Consider the following 25,311-nt stretch of genomic DNA (forward strand, 5'->3'; position numbering starts at 1 on the left):
TTGAATTCTATATTATCATCATCTCTTGAAAACTAACAATTAGAGTTTTGAATTTTAATTGATTAATTTTATATGTTCTTAAAACCCCTAAAAATAATTCAGTGTAAAGCAGAATTTACACCTGCAACTCATGTTTTTTCAGATGCTTTTAAAATTAAGCAATTAAAAATTAAAAACTAATTATAATTTTGAAGAAATTTTAAGTGTGTATCTAGACCAAATTTCTTAGTATTTAATTCCACTAACAGTATAAATATTACCCTGGAAAAATCCAGCAGTTTTGGTAGTTCATTTGATTATTAATTTAAAATTATATAAAANAAAGTCCATCACCAAAAGGTCAGTTTAGTAATTTAAATATCTTAGCATTAGTATGTTAAATTTTTTGCAATAATTTGTATACATAATTAAATTGAGAAAGTGTAGAAAAATAAAATTTCATAAAGAAATCAGTGAAAAAATTTTAATATAATTTCTTGAAATAAAATTTTATAAAATTATTACTATTATATTTAAAAATCAATTCAAAAATTTTCTCTCAACTAAATAAATTTATGTACAAATTATTATAAAATGATATTAATGTATACCAAATATATATTTTTGAACTGAAAAGGAATTCATATAGAATACATAACTATTATAAAATATGGTATATATTATCATACATGCCATAATTTTTATAATCAACATAACTATGTGAAACCATGGAAATAACAAACCTTAATGAAATTGATAATAAAGATACATTTTCATAAAAATAAAAGCATGTAAAATCCTGATAATAATTGAATGCCAGTTTGTTCTTTTATTAAAATTTACATAGATAATTTTATATGTTTCTGATAAAAAGTATACCAGCCATAAATAAATTCTGGTATTCATGGTATATTTTTAACAAAAGTGATTTGCCAACTTACCTAGTATCAGATGATGTAGTTTTCTTTATAATTTTATCATTTGTTAATCCAGAAATATTATTTTCTTCTAATGACTGGTCTTTAATAAATAAATTAGTTGAATCAATTTTATCATTCAATGAACTTCCATCATGTGTAAGTATTGGTTTAATATAATGCTTTCTCAAAACAGATGATGATGATGATGGAAACTGTATATTTAACTTGGATTTCAATGTTGAACCTGTATTTTTTGATAATTCACTAGGAATATGAGAATCATTTTTAACTGTATCTTCTACAGATAAAGAGTCATTTACAACTTCATCTGAATGATTTGTTGCTTTGTAAACTGACAATTCATTTGACACAGAATCATTAGATGGCTGAGTACTTGTCTTAAAAATATCTTCGGCTGATGTTCTCCGTAGAATTGATCGTACGCCTAAATCAATGTCTTGAAAGTTTCTTTCATCATGACTTTTGCGCCGACTCTTTAAAATTGGTCTTGGTCGTTCCTCCAAATCATCATCTAAACTATATTTCTTTTTCAAAATAGGTCTTGGTTCTGATTTAAATGTATCAAACTGAATATCTTCAATACTGCTTTTTTTTTTCAAAATTGGTCTTGGTCCAATATTAGTGCCATCATCAAAACTTCTATGCTTTAGAATTGGATGAATTTCTGGACTGCTACTACTACGTGCTCTGCCATCTTCAATACTTGCTTTTTTCAGAATGGAATGAAGTTCTGAAGCTTGCATGTAATATTCTTTTTCATCAGAATTAACTCGTTTCTTCAATATTGAATGTGGTTTTCTTATTATTTCATTATCTTCAAGAACTGATTTTAAAACTGACTCTGTTTCTTGCTCATCAATTGACTTTCTTTTTAAAATTGATGGTGGTGGTTTCATTTCAAGATCAAAAGATAGTGAGCTATATTTAATGTGTTCTAAACTTTTAGTACGTGGTCTGATCTGTTGTTTTTCAATTTTCTGGTCATTTGAAATTAAAGTATCAGATTTAAAAAGATCAGAATTAGAAAATTTCTTAGTATCTTCTGATATATTATTTTGCACATTCAATTTTTCAGGAACTATAATGGAGTTAGTAATTTCCTCGTGAAGGTTATTTTTATCACTAGAAGAATCCATTCCTACAGAATTCCAAATACTTGTAGTAGTATACACTGGATTGGACAACTTTACTGAAACTGAATAAATAGCAGGGGATTCATAATCTATGTTTTTGGAATGATTACTTTCCTCATGTTTATCAACTGTTGATTGCACACTTGCATTTTCATGCATCACATCATGATCACTAGTTGTTTTAAAAATAGAATTACTACTCTCTTCAATCTGTCTTTTACATTCTAAAATTGAATTAAGTAACTCTTGCGTCTTTGAATGAAAATCTAATAATGTTTTATCACCATCCGAATTTTTCTTATAATTAGTTTGATCATACATGAAATCATCCTTAGGTTCAATTTTTCTAGGTATTTTATATGATGATGATAAAGCATTAAAATCTTTTTGTATTTTGTTTTTCATTGAAGATGATGTTTGACAGTTCTCAATTTTTATTTTATTTGATGATAATGATGTTGAGTCCAGTTCATGGAGATTATTCAAGATTTTTTCTTTAGGTGGTGAAATTCTTTGAGTTGTTTCCTGAGGTTGATGAAATGTTTTGGCAGATCGTACATTCTGAGAAGACTTCTGTTTTTGATGTTCAGGTGATTGTCTGTAGTCATCAGTTTTCCTATTAAACCTGCTATCACACTTTTGTGATAGACAGATAGATAAAATAAATATCTTAACACTAAAGTTTTAACTTAAACATCAGATAAGATCACAAATATATAATAAAATCTTTTAATTATTTCAACTCTGTTTTAGTTAAGGTTTAACATTAAATACAAAAATAATTATAAAAACTTAATATCTAATTGAACACAACTTTTATTATTTAAGATTTCAAATAAGAAAAATTATCAAAAATAAAAGGGGAAAGAAGAAAAGTCCATCACCAAAAGGTCAGTTTAGTAATTTAAATATCTTAGCATTAGTATGTTAAATTTTTTGCAATAATTTGTATACATAATTAAATTGAGAAAGTGTAGAAAAATAAAATTTCATAAAGAAATCAGTGAAAAAATTTTAATATAATTTCTTGAAATAAAATTTTATAAAATTATTACTATTATATTTAAAAATCAATTCAAAAATTTTCTCTCAACTAAATAAATTTATGTACAAATTATTATAAAATGATATTAATGTATACCAAATATATATTTTTGAACTGAAAAGGAATTCATATAGAATACATAACTATTATAAAATATGGTATATATTATCATACATGCCATAATTTTTATAATCAACATAACTATGTGAAACCATGGAAATAACAAACCTTAATGAAATTGATAATAAAGATACATTTTCATAAAAATAAAAGCATGTAAAATCCTGATAATAATTGAATGCCAGTTTGTTCTTTTATTAAAATTTACATAGATAATTTTATATGTTTCTGATAAAAAGTATACCAGCCATAAATAAATTCTGGTATTCATGGTATATTTTTAACAAAAGTGATTTGCCAACTAATTTTAATTTGATAATTTAATTATCCACATTTATTTCTCTTTGGATTTTGTTCAAATCCAAATTATATGAAAATGCATCTTAATATTTACTTGTAAATTTCATAATAGTAAATTATTAATAATTTAAAATAAAAACAATTAATAATAATATATACTGTAATTTTAAAAAGTCTTTAAATATTCACTATCACAATACACTGAAAAAATTATATATTATCAAAAATACATTAAAAGATAATACGGAGCTTAAAATAGAATAATAATTAAAAATATCATTTGAAACTTAATTATTTGAATTGTCCTAACTAACTTTTAATTAATATAATAATTCAACTAATTTCATATTTGATCATGAGAAAGTTCTTACATTACTATCTCATTAGCAAATAAAATCTTGTTTTCTTTTAAAATTTTATTCTGTAAATCAAATCAAAGTAAATCGAACATATAATAATTATAGAATAAAAATGTATCTTTTTATCCAAACTGTACAGAAGATCATTAATCATTGATGAAACATGAAATTAGGCAAATTGTTGTAAAGGACAATGATTTGATTTTGAAATACAGTAGAGCGTCGATTATCCAAATCAATTGGGGACTGGGGTTGTTCAGATAACTGATATTTCGGATAACGATTATGTACGAAAAAATAATTTAACGTATCTGATGTTGAAATTTTTCTCCGTTGTGTGTCGCTTCGCATTGAATTTTCGTCGATGTTAAGCCTAATGAAGACTATTGTATCGTTAAAAATTATTTTTTTATTTTGTACAAACAAAATAAATATATTGAAAAATATAAAAACAATAAAAAATTATACTTCAGATGTTAATTTAGTATCAAAAACGTAAAATATTTGAGTAGCCCAAGATATAGCCAAAGATTGAAGCGCCACAGCACTGACAAAAATTTAAATTTGCCAACTGGAATTCTTTCGGATGATTGACGTTTCGGATGATTGACATTCGGATAATCGATGCTCTACTGTATTCTTATTTTTTTTTAACTGTTACACAAAATTTTCAATCAACTTCAGAGTTCATATTAATTAACAATTCCATTGATCAATGAGTAAAAAACAAAAATTTATAAATTTTTTTTAATAAGCTTAAAAAGTTGAAGAAACAGCATAAGATTTCTATCATATACTTTATGATTTCAATATTTCATTGTGATAAAATCCAAAATAACTTCTGTTGGATATGTTTTGTCATCTCAAAATTACTATTACTCAATCAAGAGTTTCAGGATGAATTCATTATGCACAATCTTTTTATCTTATAGTGTATTAATAGCATAACCACATTCTAATTGCAAACCTACTTTTATAATAGTAGCATGCACTTCCTCTTGAATATCATTAGAATTGATGCAATCACTATCACTATTACAATGATTTTGGCTAAATTAATGATCATCAATTTCTGATATTTGATCATTTTTTGAAAGGAATAAATCAAAAAATGTTTTAATCATATAAAAAATGACGTTAATTAAAAATCTCTCATAGTTTATACTGTATTCTTCAGCTGTAAAAGAATGCATAAATGCACTCTATGTTCTTTAATAATCCATAAGTATAATGAATATTTTATATCAAAACTATGAACTAATGAAGGTCAAAGAAAGAACTACAATCATGATAGCACAGATAAGTCATTATTACATATAATTTGTTTCATTTTTGTATCAGCTTTCATTGAAATTCATTCCATTTCTTGAAAACAAGGATCATCTGTGTCCATGTAAACAATCCAATAATTTTAAACTTAAAGTTTATTCAGTCATTATAAAAGTATAATCAAATAATAACATAGAAAGTCGGGTATTTTTCCAATTCACTAATACACACAATAATAAATCATACCGATAAATAAATTCAAAGAATGAATGCTTTTGAGGTTCTAAAGTTTCAGTCTCAGATCCCTTAATAAAGTTATTGAACAACAACTTTAAAAAGTCAAAATATCCATTACTTTATCAAAGGACAAATTTCTTTTTAAGTACAATTATTATTGTGTCTGCATTCATCAGTATTTAACATAGTTTTTAAAATATATATATGCATACTTTCATAGCTTTAATTTAAAATATTTTAATTTTGTCAACTTGCTTTTTACTATTTTCCATATGTTAAGAAAAATCTTTGCAGAATATAGCAAAAATATACATATCTTCTGTTATATATATATCCTCTGTTTAATGTTTCCTGATAGAATCTCTCTTGGTTTTTAATACTCAAATTTTCTAAAATACATATCTTCAATATAATGTTTTTCAAAGTTTATGTAGAAAAATTACCTACTAAAATCTTAATATATTATTTTTAACAAAATGATATATAGGAAAAGCTTCAAGTTGCATTCCAAATACAATTGCTAAAACATCAAAATCACATGTAAATGTTTTGAAAAGCATGCCAAGTGTCAACAAATGGAACGTCTCTCTCAGATGTTACTGGCACTGGAAGAGCATCATAGCATCATACTGACTTCTCCTATAACAGAATGTCTAAATATGCTTACATGACATCATTAATATTATTCAATCATTTTACAGAAGTGTAAGTGACATTTTTTAAAAACATGTTGTAATTAATACCATTTTTTTTTTTTACTGTAAATGTTTGTCTGTGTTTATTTTTCTAACAAACCTACTATGTGTTATTTGGCATGCATGCAGATTATACACTTTACTACATACAAAATAGCTATTTGTTAACAAATATATTAATTGTTTGAGATCAGGAAGCAATGTTTAAAGCATTTTACATCATATACATCATATGATAATTTGTTTTATATATATGTGCATTTTACTATGTTTTAATTATTTTTTATGAAATTGGTTGGTTATTTAAATGGACACTATAACACAATTTTTCCTACTTAAAATAATGGAAAATAGCTTTCAGTAAGACACAGAACATCTAATTTTTAGGAACATATCATTGACATTAAGCAGATGCCTGCATTTTATTATTCTCATTTCATTACCTCTTAAAGTAGTTCTTGTTATTTCTATAAATACATTATTTTTAGCCACTATTCCAAATATGTAAAAAGTAATGTATAGTTACTGTGACAATAATTATTATTTCTAATGTTCATATGAAACATACTGTTTAAATTTGCATCAGAAATGAAGCTTTTCTAATATCAATTTTAATTTTTATGCATTTCTTTTTATTATTAATTTTTATATTCAAGAATTTATTCAATTAGTTAACATAATCATTTTACAATTTACTGTAATTCATTTTCATAGATATTTCAAGGAAGAAGAATTCACACTCATTTCTTAAGAAAAACTGGCAGTTCTAAATGTCTGAAAAGTATTAAATCACTGTTTGCATAAAGGATCAACCAATCAGATTTGCTTAGCAATCAGATAAAGCTTGTTTGGCTGTCAACCCAATAATATTTTGATTTACTGCTTTCTTAATCTCATTTTTTTGCTGTCTGATAGTTTTTGGCAATCTTGAAAATATAAATAAATATATAATTTGTCAAAATTCTCTTATATGAAAAGCTGCAATGTGAAAATTCAATACTGTGATATGATCAGCATAAAAATACAGAATTTGCAAAATATAGGACTTAAAACAATAGATAAGTAATTCATATAGCAAGAAATAGATTTAACAATAGAATATAATTTTGGAGAAATGTTCATAATTGTTATCATAACTCAGTTATTAGTACAGTGAGTTTTGAAACAGAAAAACAAAGTTCCGATCCTAGAAATTTCTTCTTCTTTATGCATAAAGATTATATTATATATATATCACAATTATCTTAATTTCTCTTACATTTATCTATTATAAGTTCATCTAACAGATGATGAACAATATTAAAATAAACTAAAAAACAAAATGTATACAGAAAGTATGGACATCTCTAATGCTATGCCAGCAAATTTTTCACTGTGATCTTATGACAACTGAAATAATGAAAAAAGATAATTCTTTTTCGCCTGTATGTCCTTACTTTATTGATTTCTTTTTTTGTATCTTTGTCTACATTTCACTTTATCTATTAATAGGACTTATTACACTGGTGTAGTTTCCATTTAGCAAATAGAGGAAAACTTATGAAGAAAACTCAAAACAAAAATGTTCTGAATCAGTTCTCCTCTATCAATGTAGACAAAGATACAAAAAAAAAAAAAAATCAATGAAAAGATAAAGCGGGAAAGCTGCATCTCCTGAAAGAATCCACAATAGTCCTTCCTGTGATACCATTTTGTGGTCACATCACTCTCTGTATTTGCCGTATTTTTAGGCAACATGCATTTTTTTCTGCCAGTTTCCCCACGGCCAAATCTTAGGAGGTTGCTGTCCAATGACAGGGATCTTACTTCCATTCTTGAAAGATCGGGGGTTTATTCTATCCCATTAGAAAATATGTCGGGTGGTCGCACCCATTATATTGGCGCGAAAACTAGAATGTTGTCTTGTCGTATTTCAGAGCATCAGTATTCTATAAGGGAAGGCAGTAATGAAACTGAGCTTGCTAGAATGGTATTACAACCCCAACATACCCCATTGTGGGACGAGGTGGCCATAATAAGACATTGCAATAACAGAAATATTGTATATATTTGGGAGGCCCTCCTTACCAACATATTAAATCCCTGCAACACCCCCATACTTGATTTGCCCCCTTTGTGGATCAATTTGTATAACTATCTAAAACAACGTATCTAGCTCCACAATTTGGAGGCACATAGCACATGCGCATTATAACCGCACGTGTTTTTATTTAAAAATTGTCTTATGTTCTACTGTTGCTTCCATTCCAAAACGTTAATACGCTTGGAATGGTCAGTTATTTGTAATCAAAAAAAGGAATTTAACCATTTTTAATGACCTGAGGAAGACGAAAATAATTATCGTTGAAAGCACTTGTCGGTCTAGCAACATTTATTTGTAATTTAATGCCTGTATGATAAAAGTTTCTCCTATTAAATGGGTGGCGTGCTATCCACTTCTGTATTGTCAATACAATATATACAGTAATTACATACTCCCATACAACAATAATAATATTCCCATTTGATATACAAAAGGTGGCAAAGCATATAGTTGGTGAGGGGTTTGAAAATATGAAGACAGAAGATTTTGACAATATACTACACCAGACAGTTATAAAATCCACAAATGAGAAACTGGACATGATGGTTATATAAAATTTGCCCACCAGCAAAGAGGATTACAATGAACAAAACAAAATACTAAAGCTTTCAAGCTTACAAAAATATACAGCACTAGTACTATTGATAAGTTATGCAAGGAGTTGCAAGAATTAGATCCTACTCCTGAGTGTAATCTCAAGTTTAAGTGAGCTTTATCCTGGCTCTCTAATGCTGAAGTCCATCTTGTAGCCTGAGCTATGAGGCTCTTGAAGAACATCAAACATTACTCAGTTTTTACAAAATGTTGTAACTCCTCCATAGCCATCTTAGAATGCAAGGTTAATGTTTTTAATATAATTAAACATATGAATAACATAAACATTATTACAGTCAAACTTCCATATTACAAACTTCTATATAGCAAATTTCTCTGTATAATGAATTTTTACATTGTACACTGGTTTTTCAGCCAAAAATATACTTAAAACTGCTTAATAACAAAGTTAAATTTCTGTATAATGATTTTTTTTTCATTTGTAAGGACCACTGATCATTAAAAGTCAATTACTCCCTCTGGGTCAAGTTCAAATTTTGGTTCAATTTCAAGTATGAATCTGTAAACCATGGCCTGGTGTGAGAAGTGCTGATCATTAGCTTTTAAAACCATCATGTAATCTGTTCCCTACATGGCTACCAGTTGTAAAGAAAGGGGAGAGAGATTAGGTCCAAATGCCGTCATTGACAGATAAATTATTTACAATTAATGAATGTTGAAAACATTAGAAAGGTGATAATTTTGACAACTGCTGGAGTAATTTTTGAGGTTAGTGAGATTTTATTTTATTTAATAAGTCATCCAATTGGAATTTGAAGAACTGTTAAAATTGTGTTTAAGCATTACTAAAAAAATTAATATGTTGCGAGAAGTTAAAATTAAAACTACATTTACATTACGTTCTTCCTGCATATTACATTTATATTAATTTAAATTATGTAAAATAATGAAAAAAATTATGTTAAAATAACACTTTATTTATCAAAAAGTGTAATTTCTGTATAACGAAATTTCCCTATAGTGAATTTTTTTCAGGATTTAGTGACTGTTATATAGAAGTTTGACTGTATTTATTTATTGAATCATCTGCAAAAATTAAATATTCCTATAGAAACATGCTTTAGCTCAGCCATATTCACTCAACCTGCAGGAACCTAACTAATTTTTTCATGGGTCTTCCAATTTGATATTTGCAAGTTTTCCAGAAACCTTTGTGAATACTGAGAGTTACCTGTATAAATTTGTTAGTGATGATAGCATTCTGGTAAAAGTTTTAAATCATCATCTTGATTTATTTCAGGATTTAGGACAACATCTATTAGCATCATCATTTTAAATTTATTTTTAAAGTGGTTTGTATTTGGATCCAATAGCCATAGTAAAACAAACAGAATAAAATGTCTAAATACATTTGTATAAGAGAGCTGCATCATAATGAAGCAAACACTCAAGATTAAAGTTTATTTGTAGCACTGATTACTTATGTCTTATGGATTCATATAGACATATTTATAATGGGATTACCAATAAAAATTATAATGGGATTAAAACTAAAAATAATATTATAATATTATTAATATATTAATATATATTATAATATTTATAATTTAAAATTAAGTAAAGATTCTAATTATGTAAACATTAATTTCAATCCATTTAGGCAATTATGTCCATACTTTCTCTATACAGAATATTACCTAATTCAAATCATTAGTTTAATTATTTTATTCTATTAATATTTAAATGAAAATATACAGATTTCAATTTTTAAATAGGATTTGTTTTTCATCTTTGAATAATCATTAATGATAATTTGAATCAGTAACATGAATAACATATATAATAACTTTTGATTTTAATCAAACAATATTGTTAATTATTTGCATAAACAGTTGTTTATTTTACAATCAATTATTCAAATTAATTATATTGAAAATAAAATCTTTTCACATTTAAAATCACTCATTCTGGTATCTTTATTTAACTTTAAAAAAATAAATTTGTATAATAAATAAAATTCCTTTTATATTTGGTTATTTTAAAAATGTTTGTGAAATTCTGTTATCAACAGAAAAAAATCTCATATTTGTATTATTAAGTATTTTTAAAAATGATTGTAATGTTTAAGTGAAAAACTTATATGAATTTATATTTATATAAATATTAATTTACAGTAGTTTGAAAAATAATTAAATGAAAAATTTATATAGAAAAGTTTTTTAATTGCAACTGATATCACAGGAAATTTTTTTTAACAGTTATAAAAAGTTAATTCAAATTTTACTTGAATTAAATTTTTATAATTGCTTCAGACAATTAAAGTGACCATTGATAGATATCTAGCAGAGTTCAAAAATAATGAGGTAGACCAAAACACAATAATTTAGTATCAAAACATAAACATGAAATGTAGTAGAAAAAATTTCCATGTTTGTCTTCATTTTAACAAAATCTAAAATAATGGAAGTTTTGCAATATTATATGCAAACGCAATTTGTTGAACAATAAAAATGTAATAATAGTATTTCAGTTTAATTTTTTTCTGATTTTAAACAATTCAGGCAATGATTATATTTGATATTTGAAATGCAAAGCATTTCTAATATCAAATATAATTTATGTAAAATTTATCATTTATGTAAAATTTATACATAAAATTTGCATTTAATTATATTTGTATTTGCATATATAAATAATTTATATATCAAATACAAAATTTTCAACAATGTATCTCAATAAAATATGCTCAAATAAGAAACTGCTGTATCACTTTACATATTATGCTTATTATTTTTTATACAGAAGATTACCCTGTTTCAATTTGTACACTTATTATTCAAAATTACCATATATCTGCACAGATAAGACAATAGTTGAATCATAAAAAAAGGCCTCCAAAATCCAGGGTCGTCATATAGGACAGATACAAAAAAAATTAAATTGAAATATATATAAATTAATATCTTTATAAAAAAAACGTAAAAACCGTAATTATTTACTAGTAGAGAGTAATGTATGTCCACAAAATAGAATAGCCCATACGATGTTTTTGTGAATAGTCAAGGTCATTACCCAAATGCCCAAATCAGTGTGAATGTTTGCAACAATAGCAAGGCAGTGCTGCCAGATGCAAGAAAATAAAATTTGTCCATTCAAAAAATTACGACTAGGACATAACACTGTATAGCGTATACGGAATTATTATCCAGATGATGATCACTGATCTAAACTAAATTCATAGGCCTTTGATAGTTTGGGGTCGTCTTATAGGACAGATATATGCTAAAACTATAAAACTTCAATGAAAATTTATACCTCATCTTATCTGTGCAGATATACGGTATTTACTCTTAAACAATTTTGCCCTCAGTTCATGCTGGCCCAAACTGAAGCTGAAAACATTTTGGAATAAATAATTTCAAATGGTGCAAGTTGATCATAGTGCATCTTAATTAAGCATTTTTTGTTAATTGAATCTATTGGTGCCAAGTTTCACGTATTTTCATGACAAAAAGAAAAAAAAAACAATTTTTATTTATAAAATTAAATTTTTCTTTTCTAATTTATTTTGTAAATTATTAACTTTGAAATCTGNTTTTTGAAGAATTAAAATTTCTCAATATCAAATTATTAGAGTAGAGAATTTTATTGGGATATGATGCTTTTGTAATTAATACTACTGAAACTTTTCAATTGTACATTGTATTCAAGTAACATTATAAGATGTAAAATAAACACATTTATTAATAAATTAAATTTTAAGAAATGAATAAAGTGTTAACAACAGAAATATAATTTGATTGCAAGTATTTTTAATTTAGTATATACCAAGAAGTTATGGTGCAAATTTAGAACTGATGTTATTTTTAAACTGTAAAAATGTTTGTTTTTTAATCTACTTCAAAAATAATATTCAAAAGCTTTAATGCATAACAGAAATATATCTGTTCAAACTTCTACTAATTATAAATAATTAAAATTTAAAACTAAATCAGAGATGCTGTAAAAGGTAATAAACACGCTCAAATAACCTTGAAGAAACAGCAAAAATTTAATAACAAACATTTTCAGACATTTTTAACAACCTTCTTCAAGTAGAATACATAATGGAATATCACAATGGTAGTTCGGATATTAATATTCTAGAATACAAATTCAAATCTTACCATCTGAATATTAAGATATTGTAAAACAAACATATAAGTTCAAAAATATTCAAAAAAAAAAACATAAATAAAATAGAAGAATACATAAAAATAAATCAATAAATACACAATGAAACATTAAAATTAATTAAATACAAAATATCATTAAGCAATGAACCCATAACTATTAAATCAAATGTAAACAGTCCATACTGTAACTGTTGCAAGACTTCACATTAATAATGTAGAGGGTATACAAAAAAAAATGATCTCCAAGCTGCCAACAGAGTGTTAACGTCCTTATAATTAATAGAATATTCCATACACATCACTTTATAAATATGTAATGCTTCTGAATACCATATGTGTTGGCACTTAATGTTCAATTTATGATATCTTAATTTTACCATACGTTCAGATGGTAAAATTATAATTTGTATTCTAGATTATTATTATCCAAACTACCATTGTGGCATTCCATGTATTCTACTTAAAGGTGGTCATTAAAAATGTCCGAAAATGTTTTAGTTATTAAATTTTTGCTGTTTCTTCAAGGTTATTTATGTGTGTTTAATTAAGATTTATAACTGAAATATTTTAAAAGTTATGAATTTAAAATCTTAGCATAACAAAATATTTTTTCTTCTAAATTTAATTTTAGTAAATCTAAGAATTTTAATGCACTTCACTGTAAATCAAATTTTAATATATAACAATTTTTATAAAACAAAATAACTTTTTTTGAAATTTATTGTCAGAGTTAACAATGTTTACTTTTTTGATAACTACTACAATTAATTTTAAGATGATTTAATTTTTTAATTAAAAATCATAAATCAAACTGCATAAAATCAAATTTATAATTCAAAATACTGAAGTTAATAAATACAATTAAAATAATATTAAAATTATAAATCAGTAAATATTTGGAATAATTTCATTCATTTTAAATTATGTGGTAAACATCAGAGTTGTGATTTTGTAATGTGAAATTGTTCTTATTTTATTAATTTTTTAAATGGCTAATTAGATAACTCCCTCTTATTAATATTTATGTTGAAAGCATAATTTTCTTACAGTTGATCAAATTTTGATTATAATCCATTAAATTATTTTAATTTTTATTGTTATAATTAAAGTTTCAATAAAGTCTTCATTATATACAATTGTAGTTTTAATTTTTCTAACTATACAATTAAAACTATAAGCTATTTTATTCATAAATTTGTTATAAGAACACATTAATTTTTGGTACATGATCATTTTAAATTTCTGCATTTCAAATGAATATTTAGTACAGTAAGGTCCTGCTTAACGCAGCCTCAATTAACGCTGATTCAATATACAGATATACCTTGAGTTACGTTGTTCTCGATTATACATTGTTTGTCAAAAAATACAGTGGAACCTCGGTATACGTCTGCTTTAGAATACGTCCAATTTGGAATACGTCCTGTTTGGACGAAACAAATTTTGTTCAGTATACGACTTTTGTTCGGTATACGACTTAATTCAATTATACATGCCATCTATGAACAAGTAGCACTATCGGTGTACTAGACCAGACTAGACGTTCATGGTGCCACGGTTTATAACTTTGTTAAATTTCTTCTGATTTTAATTTGTAAGTAACATTTTATTATTTTAATTAATCATGAATTGCAAGAAGGCAAATGAAAAGCAACAGAAAACTAAAAAAAATGACTAGAATCACAATGGAACTGATAAAAGAGACTGTTGAGAAATACAAAGGTGGCATGCATGTTCGAGATTTTAATTAACTGTTGCATACCATATTCCGAGAACGACGATATCGACAATCGTGAAAAATAAAGACATTATTGAATCTGCTAATGTTGCGAAAGGGGTTAAATTAATTTCTAAACATAGATCGAAGACATTAGATCATGTTGAGAAATTGCTTTTGCTTTGGATAACTGAAAAACAATGTGCCGGAGACAACGTATCAGAAGCAATTATTTGCGAGAAAGCTAAAACGATACATGCTAATCTCATGAAAAACCAAGCAGTAACTAGCCAGGAACACGAGGTGTTTAAAGCCAGCCATTTTTTTTACATGAGAACGGATTTATCATTTTTACATTACTTCTTATGGGAAAGGTTGGTTTGGTATACGTCCAATTCGGTATAAGTCCAAATATAAGGAACGGATTAAGGTCGTATACTGAGGTTCCACTGTATATGAAAAATAAAAATCAAGTTTAAGTAATTTTATTTGACTTTACATCCATCCGCCACAAATATTGAAGTCATAATATCACTAGAAAAGTGTTAAAGCACATAAAATCATATTAAAATATGTACATTTACAGTAAATGTTAATATAATCATCATAAATCCTACAGAACGAAACATGAAAACATCTGTGTTTCTGTGTTGTCATCTTATTTAGCGGTCTTTAAGTGCTCAATATTGATGTTTTTCACGATAGCTCCAATATCTACCGTTTGGCGTTGTCGTCAGCGCCACTCGATATTGGTAAATTTAATATAAATTAGTTTATTTTCTAATGTCGCAAGATAATTTTAATAACTGTATTTGTTATTTAACATTACAAAATCATCTTATTTTATAATGTCTTAGAGCAAACCACATTCACAAATAAAGAGTCTGCGATGTACTGTAAACATCGCCAAATTGTAAACATGTACATTTACAAGTATTCCTGTATGCACACGAATTTGTAAATTTAGATTACTATTTCTGTACTATATTATAAACTAAAATTTATTTGTTTGTAAGCTTAAAATAGATTCTTATGAACCATACATTATTAAAAATGCATTTATAAATAAAATACAGAATTGGGAATGGTTATTTGTGGTTTAGCCTAGTGACAAGTAAATTCGACTTACATTGTTTTTTGACTTAAGTTGCCTCTCCTGGAACCAATTACCAACGTAAGGCGAGATATATCTGTAACACGGTCTGTTCAAAGCATAAAAAACGCTCAAAATTCATGCCAATTCAANTTACAAAATCATCTTATTTTATAATGTCTTAGAGCAAACCACATTCACAAATAAAGAGTCTGCGATGTACTGTAAACATCGCCAAATTGTAAACATGTACATTTACAAGTATTCCTGTATGCACACGAATTTGTAAATTTAGATTACTATTTCTGTACTATATTATAAACTAAAATTTATTTGTTTGTAAGCTTAAAATAGATTCTTATGAACCATACATTATTAAAAATGCATTTATAAATAAAATACAGAATTGGGAATGGTTATTTGTGGTTTAGCCTAGTGACAAGTAAATTCGACTTACATTGTTTTTTGACTTAAGTTGCCTCTCCTGGAACCAATTACCAACGTAAGGTGAGATATATCTGTAACACGGTCTGTTCAAAGCATAAAAAACGCTCAAAATTCATGCCAATTCAAATTAACATGGCATTTCATTGAATCATATTATAAGGTGGCAATCACAAAGGCAATTCGTCATAGCACCTTACTTTCCTTAAATCTATGTTTATTTTGTGCAATTTTGGAAAAAATAAAACATCATAGAAAATATCAACTTCACTTGGCAAGAATTAACTGATAAATGTATGAATAGTGTGTGGAAGAAGTTATGGCTGAAGGTATCCAAGAATTCTCAACATGAAGAGCTTATCGTTGTAATCGATACAGCAGCACTCGGAGATGTAGACAAGCAGGATATTGGGTAGTTACTGCAGGTTTCTGGTGAGAGCCTTACCAACAATGACTTCAAGAACTGGCAGAACAAGGAATTCATATAGAACTGGAAAATTGTGACTCTGAAAATGAAAAACCCCAAAGAATTTCTCTACAGACTTCCTTAGTAAAAGTTTGGTAATGATAACCGAAATCGTTGATCAAATTGTAATGAATGATCCAGATTTTTAAAGGGGTGCAAAAGCAAAGCAAAATGTTTTGGATGAAATCTTCTATGACCGACATTTGCTTAAGGAAAGAAAAAAAAAGCGACAAATAAAACTACAAACTTTATCACAGAAAACAAGAATTTCAGAAAAGCCAGGACCTTTGTCACAAAATATGAACTTTGCATTTCTGTGTGCATATGTTTGTGTGTTATTTAACATATACTATTATGTAAATTAATATAAAAATAACTTAAAATTATAGTAAAAATTGTTTATTTGTGGTCATGTGTTCCCCTTTCCCTATTTATTCTATGTTAAAATGACCTCATTTAATGCTGTTTCGCTTAGCGCTTTGATGTCTAGGAACACATTCCCCGTGTTAAGCGGAGTCGTATTGTCTTTTAATTTAACAGGCATGAAATAGATTTAATTTTAGTTTAGAATTTTTTTTTACTTTTTATTTTTTTCCATCCTGTGGCTCTTTTTATACCTATGATGAGTTCAGTCTGGCCTACAAATGGAGCAAGTAGGGTGGTGAGAGATAGAACTATTCTGAAAAGAATATTCCCTGAAAAATTTCTGAGGTTGAGAACCTCAGAAATTTTTCAGGGAATATTCAGCCTGTCCTCCTGAGTCACCAGAATGACAGGCTGACTGACTTTCCACAGCAGAAGGTTGATACATTTACTGTCTCAGCCATCAGATTTAGTTAGAATTATATTCAATTTATTAAATTATTTTGTTTTAATTATTTCAAAAAAAAAAAAAATCTAAAGTAATGATTTTAAATTTATAAACATTAAGAAATATTTATAAAACTAAAATCATTTTTCAAATCGATGAAACTAAATTTACATCTTTATTATTTAAGTGGATAGACTAAACAATCAAAGTATAATGTGTATTGTATATCCTGTATTATTATTATGTTGAAATTATCCTATATTGGCTGAGTTTTGGGAAAACTAAATTTTAATTATTAAATTTTATTCATTTTTATCAAGATAATTTCGACAGAACTGAAGAAAAATATGAAGATAAACTATATTTTCTAAACCATTTTTTTCAGAATCTATTTTTTATATCCAATTTCAATCTTACACAATGTGTTAATACACTTAAAATTTGATTGAAATACTGTAATTACATCACCTAAAGATAGTTTTTTAATTAATTTTAATATATAATGTACTAATTTAAAAAATGTTTATTTTATTTTACAACTTATTTTCTGTCACATCTAAGAAAATCTGACTTTATTTTAAACTTTTATTTAATCCAGACAAATCCTTCCATAAACATTTTTCACACAAAAAAATAAACTTATAAGAAGCAATTGCCTGAACTGTAGTTATAAATATAACCTCTGAATAAGACTAGTAAATATTATGAAAATTACTTTATCTATCTCATAAATTCATAATAATTATGAATATTTTTATTACTATCAATTTATTCTCATTTATATCTACATTTCTAATGTTTTAATTGTTTAAATTAAATATACATATTTTCACATACAAATCAAACAATTTTTTTCATTTCTTTTATGTCTATAAAATTTTTCTGAGGCAGAAGTTTATATATCCTTGTTAAAATATGTTCAAATAAAATCTAAACAGCTGAAAAATTAAAATTTAGATATTTCACTTCAAATTTACAAATTTAGTTATCAATCTGAATGTTGGAGAAATTTTTTGGTACAGTAGAGCCTCGAAAACTCGGTCTAATGTGGACCGAAGGGTGGCCGAGTTTGTGAAAATGCCGGGTTATCGGGAATGGGGTTAAAAAAAGAATAAGTATGAGTGTTTCCTCAGAAAATACTGTACTGTACTTATTTGTATTGTTTACTTGAGAATACAACAGAGAATAAACTGCCCTAATACCCTTAAACAAAAGAAAAGTACGTCTTTTATGAAGGCATAGAACCTTTACTACATGAAAATGAAAATTAATGAATACACTGTACAGTAATTTACCTAATAAGACAGACCTCAGAAAAATACTTTGAGGCATAAAGCTGTCTTTATCATGAAAATTAATTAACTAAAGATTTTTTTGCCCTGCCAGGGTGTGGCTGAGTTATCCGGAGTGCCGGGTTATCGAGTGCCGAGTTTTCGAGGCTCTACTGTATTAAAAGCATTTTAAAAATGCTTGTCAAGAATAATTAAAATATACATAATTCTAACATTTACTCATAAATAAAAACATATTGAATTTTAAAAAATTATTTCAAAATATATAAACATTACATTTTCATATTTTAAAATCTTTTAAATTTTATCATTTATCAGTTTTAGTTTATTATTAATTCAATAAAAATTATTTAAAAAATATAAAATTTTATAAAGAATAAGACAGATTAGCCTATCATTACTCAGTGAATGGAACTTCTATTCTTATTAATTTTTTAAAATATTTTACATTTTAATCCAAATAATTACATATTTTATCGAAATCAAATTGAAAGTCAAAACAAAAGGCCTAATATGGAAGTTAACTTACTCCAAAACTTTAACTGTTTATTTTAAACTGTCAATCTTAAAACTTCTAATTAACTTCTATTAACTCCATTATTTTCTATCATTAGTGCTTTTGTAATGTGCAAGTTTTGAATATAATTCAAAATTTTTAATAGTCCTTATTTAGTACTTCACAACTATCTAGTTAATATTTCAATATATTTTATGAAAGAAATATAAAATTACAAGTATATTATATTACATTACTCAAATTTGTGAATATTTCCAGCATCTATGATTATATTATACTGTTTATTATTAATTTCATATCTGGTAGAAATGTTATCTATAATTGTGTAACTAACTTCAATTCAAAAACAGATTCATTTGAAAATTTTTAGAACTAATACAATTAAATAAATCTAATTTTGTATGCTGATATTTTCAAGATTCTGTACTAAAAATTTAATATGAACATTCAGTCATAACAAAAAAGTTCTATTTTAAAAAATATTGAGTAGGCAGAAACCTAAGATTTCAACAGCCAACTGACTTATGTTGTAATACACTACTTGACCAATGTTGCAAAATACGTACAGTTAATAATATGAAGTGCATTCAATAACCTACATACAGCTCAATTATATAATTTTTGTCATATTGTACCTTATTAAGATAATGTAATATGATGCAGTCAACTTAATTTGAATATACCATTTAATCTATATTATATCAAGTTTACTCTGTTAAATTTAAGTGTATGATTTCTAGATATTATAAGAAGCAAGACACAGTCTTATGTATTCTCAACTGAATGACATAATATTTGTGTATTATATACATAATGCTGTCTTTCAATTTATTTATAAAAGAAAATATTGATGCTAATGTTAAATGTACTAAACCTACTCCATTTACTAAACTGTATTAGAATGTTTTGTTTCAAACAGCACCCAATAAAATCTTCTCTAATAATTTATTTTACAGTATCATTTTACAGAGAAAACATATAAAATGATACAACTAAAAAATTTCAAATGTATTTAATATAAATTATTTAGCTACATATATTGTTTATATATTAATATAAATATAAATTTTTGAAATTTTATAAATTTGAAAAATAAATTTTGGTCATATTTATGATTATATAATAAAAATTTTATATATATAATATGTAACATATTTCATTTTCTTTATTATTATTTTCTTTGTGTAATTAAAAAATACAGTAAATTGAAACCAAAACTTTTAATTTATCTTCTATAATTAATGAGCACTTATCTATTTAGAAGTTAAAAATGATAAAAAATTAATTAGAAATTAATTTTAATCATCTTCAACATCTAAATAATAAACATTTCATTTTTCATTTAGACTTTTCAGTTAAAACATTTTGTTAAATGCTGAACGTTTCTCATCTGTAATATACCTGATACATTTGATGAATCTTTTAGTTGTATCTTTCAGCAATACTTCTTAATTTATAAAAATACTTTTAAAATTTTTATCAATTAAATATATCTTAGTATTTAAAAATTACCTTATTATTATTAGTTAATTTGGAGAATTGCCCAAACTGTTGAGATTGATAAACTGTACTAGAAGATTTTCTTTGTTCTAATCTTGCTTTTTGAATATCATCTTCTATATAATTTTGTTGCTTTTTTGTATTTAAATCACCTTAAAAATATGAAAATTAATAAAATGAAAATAAATTTAAACAAAAATCTATTTATATTCATTTTTATTAAATTACTTTTGAACTTTTAGTTAGTTTTCTTACAAGATTAAAATATTTAATTTAAAAATTTTAAATAATCAGAGGATGTTGATAGTATAAAATACTTTTTCCTAATAAAATAAACATAGTTCATAAATAATAATTAATAATATTCAATTAGATTTAATTTTATTATAAACAAAATTAAAATGAATAAAGAACTTATAACTTTAAAACTAATTCTAATTGTGAGATTTTAAAAAACTATATAATAATTAAGTGTTTAATTAATTAATTCTTATAAAAACAATAGTTTAAATTTTCATATTTAAACAAAACAATTTTAATTTTATATTAATTAGACAATTGTACTTACTGGAAAACAAAAATAAACTTCTGTATAGAATAAATATTCAGAAATAATCTATATTCATACTACAGAAGAGAATGAATTCAAAATTGTATATTCAGCAAACTATACCAAGCAGGAGAAAACATACTAGAACAACATTTGCTTACACATGGCAACAGAAACTGAAACACTTTGCCAAGTTTTCTCTCAGCAAAATGAAAGCTTCCAGTAAACTTTATATGCTTGCAAGTTTCAGACAGTTGACATGAATGCTATTTATAAGTTCAGACTAACATAGAAACTGGATCTGGGCCAAACAATTCATGAAAACTCCTCGATATAATATTTATTAGTAATAAAATTTACTAATTTAAGATAGTTTACTTTTGAAGACTTTAAAAATAACAAACTTCTTAATCATTTGACCAGTGAGTGCTTGATTTGTAAAAAACATTATTATTTTAATAATTTTTTTCCCTTATCTATAAACAAATGCTTATTATAATTTTAGAAACATTGCTTACTTAATTTTAAAATCAGTAAATCAGTTTAAATGTTCTAAAAACACTTAAGCAGATTTACTTCATAAAATTAACTTGTTTATGCATGATTAATTAATTATAAATAAAACTCTTAAAATATCAACAAGAGATTTTTGGCTATTCTAAATTATAATTTAATTGTATTTTGGCAGATAAACTTAATGCTGAATTAATTATAACAAGTTTGTTTAAACATTTATTAAAAATTAAATTCTGTTAGGTATATTGTACAAAATTAAATAATATATATAAATAAAAACTTATGCAAATTTTAAAAAGCAGGCATTCTTGAAGATATTTGTTTATTATTACATTCCCAGTTTCATAACACAATACTGAATGTACAGCAGAGGCCATGGAAACTGCATCATCTATGATATACACTAAAAAGTATTAAATATGCTACTTTTCAGATCTGTTGAAGCTATGAATGATTTGTAATGATAAATATGTACAGCACAGAAAAGAAACCAAATAAATAAATAAATATAAACTAAAATATCATATAATGCTATACTTAATTTAAGTGTTATTTTACACCACAGTCTCACCAATATTGTTAATGAGTAATGCCACAATAACTTGCCATTCACAATTAAAAAAGCAAATATAAAAGAAAGAGGTTCACAGCATAAGCAGATCTGTAAATAAACATCCAAGGGATCCTAATTCTTTGTAGTGCAACCACAAATCTTATTAACAGCTTTGCAGCATTCTGGCATTGAGTGGATGAATTTCAAGTCTCTTCTCTGTAATTTTTATACTCATAAAATGCCAGCATTTCTTAATAGTGTTGAGATCAAGACTGCTACATAGCCAGTTTAGACATCTGATCTTGCCCTCTTGAAGAAATTATTGATATTAAGTTTCAATAATACTAAAAAACCATAAAGGACAGATATTTTACTCATCATATTGGCTTGGTGACATGATGCAGAATCATCCTGGGAGATAAGGAATAATTTTATAACACAAAATCTTCTGATTGTTGGAATCAGCTTGGTAGATAAGATGTTTTGTAGCATCTGGATTCACAGACCCATTTATAAAGTGCAGTCTGCTGACATCTTTATTAGATATGCATCCCACCTTCATTGTCTGTATTAAGTAATTCCTATTATATGCCTTGTCTTCTCTATGCCTTGTGTAGTGTTTGCTGTCAATCCATGCAAATTAGATTTAGATTCAGCTGAAAGCATAACAGAATTCCATATATTAATGCTTCAGTCCGCATGCTGTTTAACCCAGATAAGTTGTCGTCTGTGCATTATACTCATCAGCAATGGCTTCTTATATGGACATTAAGCTTTTAAATCCTGTTGCACAGACAACATTGTATAGTTCATGCATTCATTTTTATGCCTGTCTCTCTTCCACTTTACTTTCAGTTTAGAATTGGCAGTACATTATTGCAGACTGAGATGATGAAGCATCCTACCCTCACACAGTATACTAACATGTTTATCTCTTGATCTAGCATTTCTATCAATGTTGTCATGTTTACATCTCCTTTGTAACAAATTTATAATTGTTGAATTGATAATAATGCACTCTCTGCACTATTTTACAAGAAGATAAACCTTTAGCATTCAAAACAATAAATACAGACTTTTTATGTGGTGTTTTATGTGGTGTTATCAAAAATGTTCCACTTTGCTTATTAAAGTTTTACCACATTCACGAGTCTTCAAATGGATAATACAATCACCAGAAACATTGTTACAGTAGACTTTATATAAACAGTAAAATAAAAAAAGCATTCCAATGTTTATAATATCATGAATAATGTAATCTTTAAGGTTTTTTTAGATCTGCAGCAAAATAACACTATAATTTAAACAAATAAATACATTTCATAGGATTTTATGAGTGATGAAATTTCCATGGTTGCTAATGTAGTTGCTGTCTTATATAAAAGCATTATAATTTGAAACAATTAAAATTTATGTTTTATAATAATATTTTAAATAATTACATTATCTACTTTAGTTCTGGAAATTGCAATTATTAACATTCTACTGCAACTATTCAGTAAATTTATTTTCTCATTAACATGAGAAAATAAATCTACTGAACATTTACTAACAAAAATATGTCTTTTTTTAAATCAAAAAATAACTAATATTGTTTATTAATATTATATCTTATCAGATTTTAATCTTGTAATAAATTAAAAATTTTCCACTACTTTTTTAAATATAAGAATGTAAATATTAATGTATTAAACAATAAACAGTTTAATAAACAGCCAATATAAAATCATTTAAAAGTCAAATTTAGACATAATAAAACTTTCACTAAAACAAATTTTTCATTATCTTATCAGGATTTTTCTCACTTCATTTCAGAACAACATAATATAATGCATGAACATCATATAAGTGAAAAAATGAAAACTAAAATTTTTAATTATCAACAAGATATTTTAATAGTTAGATAATTATTTAAAGTGTTTATCTTTTAAGAGAGAACATTAAAGCTCAAAAATGCTAAGATCAACAAAATTTGATCCCAAAAAGCCATTTTCAACTTTTTGTTAAAAATAAGAAAAACCTGAGATATTTTAAACAAATTCAGGATATAATCTAATTTTTAAACTATAAGCATTCAAATTATTCCTCCTAATTTTTCAATTTTCCTGGAAGAAATTTTAAACAAGACATACCATTAAGTGAATCCAAATGAATAAATCAGCTCCTATTTTTATAGGAAATAAAGCTTACATTAACAGTTTTGTTAATATCTTGGAGTCTATACATTATATTACTATAGCATAAAAAAAATAAACAACACAATGTTAAATAAAAGAAAAAAAAGCTTTAAGAAATAAAATATCCTGTTTCCTTTTCTTTTTGTATTACTTAAAGAATTTGCACATTTCTTACAATTTTATCATAATTTAACATTGTTTTATTTATTTTTCTGCTATATTACAGTTTTATTAAATTCATCTGTCGCTGGAAAAATCATTCATCTTGCTATTTTTTCTGCAGAACAAAAGAAGCATAATTCTGCTTCTACTACTTTCATTTTGCAGAAAAAATAGCAAGATGAATGATTCTCCCGGTGACAAATAAAGAAAACTAAGCCATAGCCACCCCAAAGATTTTCTCCACTTTTAGGAGATTCTCCAAAAGGGAGAAAATAAGTCCTTCAGATAAGAAAACAAATAAGAATATAAATAATGGGGTTGACTCCATTCAAAATAACATTGGCAAATTACACGGAAACCCACTCATGGAAAACAAGCACCCTGCCCCAAAGAAAGAACTTATTGGAGAAGATACTTGAGAAGATTGAAAGAATGGAAAAAGATAAAGTACCTAAAAGGAAGCTTTCAAGACTCATGAAAGAACAATTCAAGTCAAGAAGGCAGGAAATAAACACAAAGAAAAATTTAATTACATTTTATGTTTATTATATCATTTGAATATAAAATTTCTTAATCCAAAAAAATTTTCAGTTTTTTTATTTTCATGAATACTTTTCTTTTT

The 25,311-nt window shown here is 25.7% G+C and overlaps 1 protein-coding gene across 1 annotated transcript in view; it reads right to left on the minus strand.

Annotated features, from left to right (window-relative positions):
• The window catches only part of LOC111634006, a 120,281-nt gene that overhangs the window by 56,540 nt on the left and 38,430 nt on the right, over positions 1–25,311 (minus strand). Inside the window, exons 6-7 of the mRNA XM_023378675.1 lie at positions 20,744–20,883; positions 921–2,689 (exon numbers count right to left, since the gene is read on the minus strand). Coding sequence (XP_023234443.1) covers positions 921–2,689; positions 20,744–20,883 — 1,909 coding nt within the window. The remainder of the gene's footprint in view (positions 1–920; positions 2,690–20,743; positions 20,884–25,311) is intronic.

This window comes from Centruroides sculpturatus, unplaced genomic scaffold (genome assembly GCF_000671375.1).
Source record: "Centruroides sculpturatus isolate CEXI.00-Female unplaced genomic scaffold, Cexi_2.0 scaffold736, whole genome shotgun sequence".
Classification (NCBI taxonomy): Eukaryota; Metazoa; Arthropoda; class Arachnida; order Scorpiones; family Buthidae; genus Centruroides; species Centruroides sculpturatus.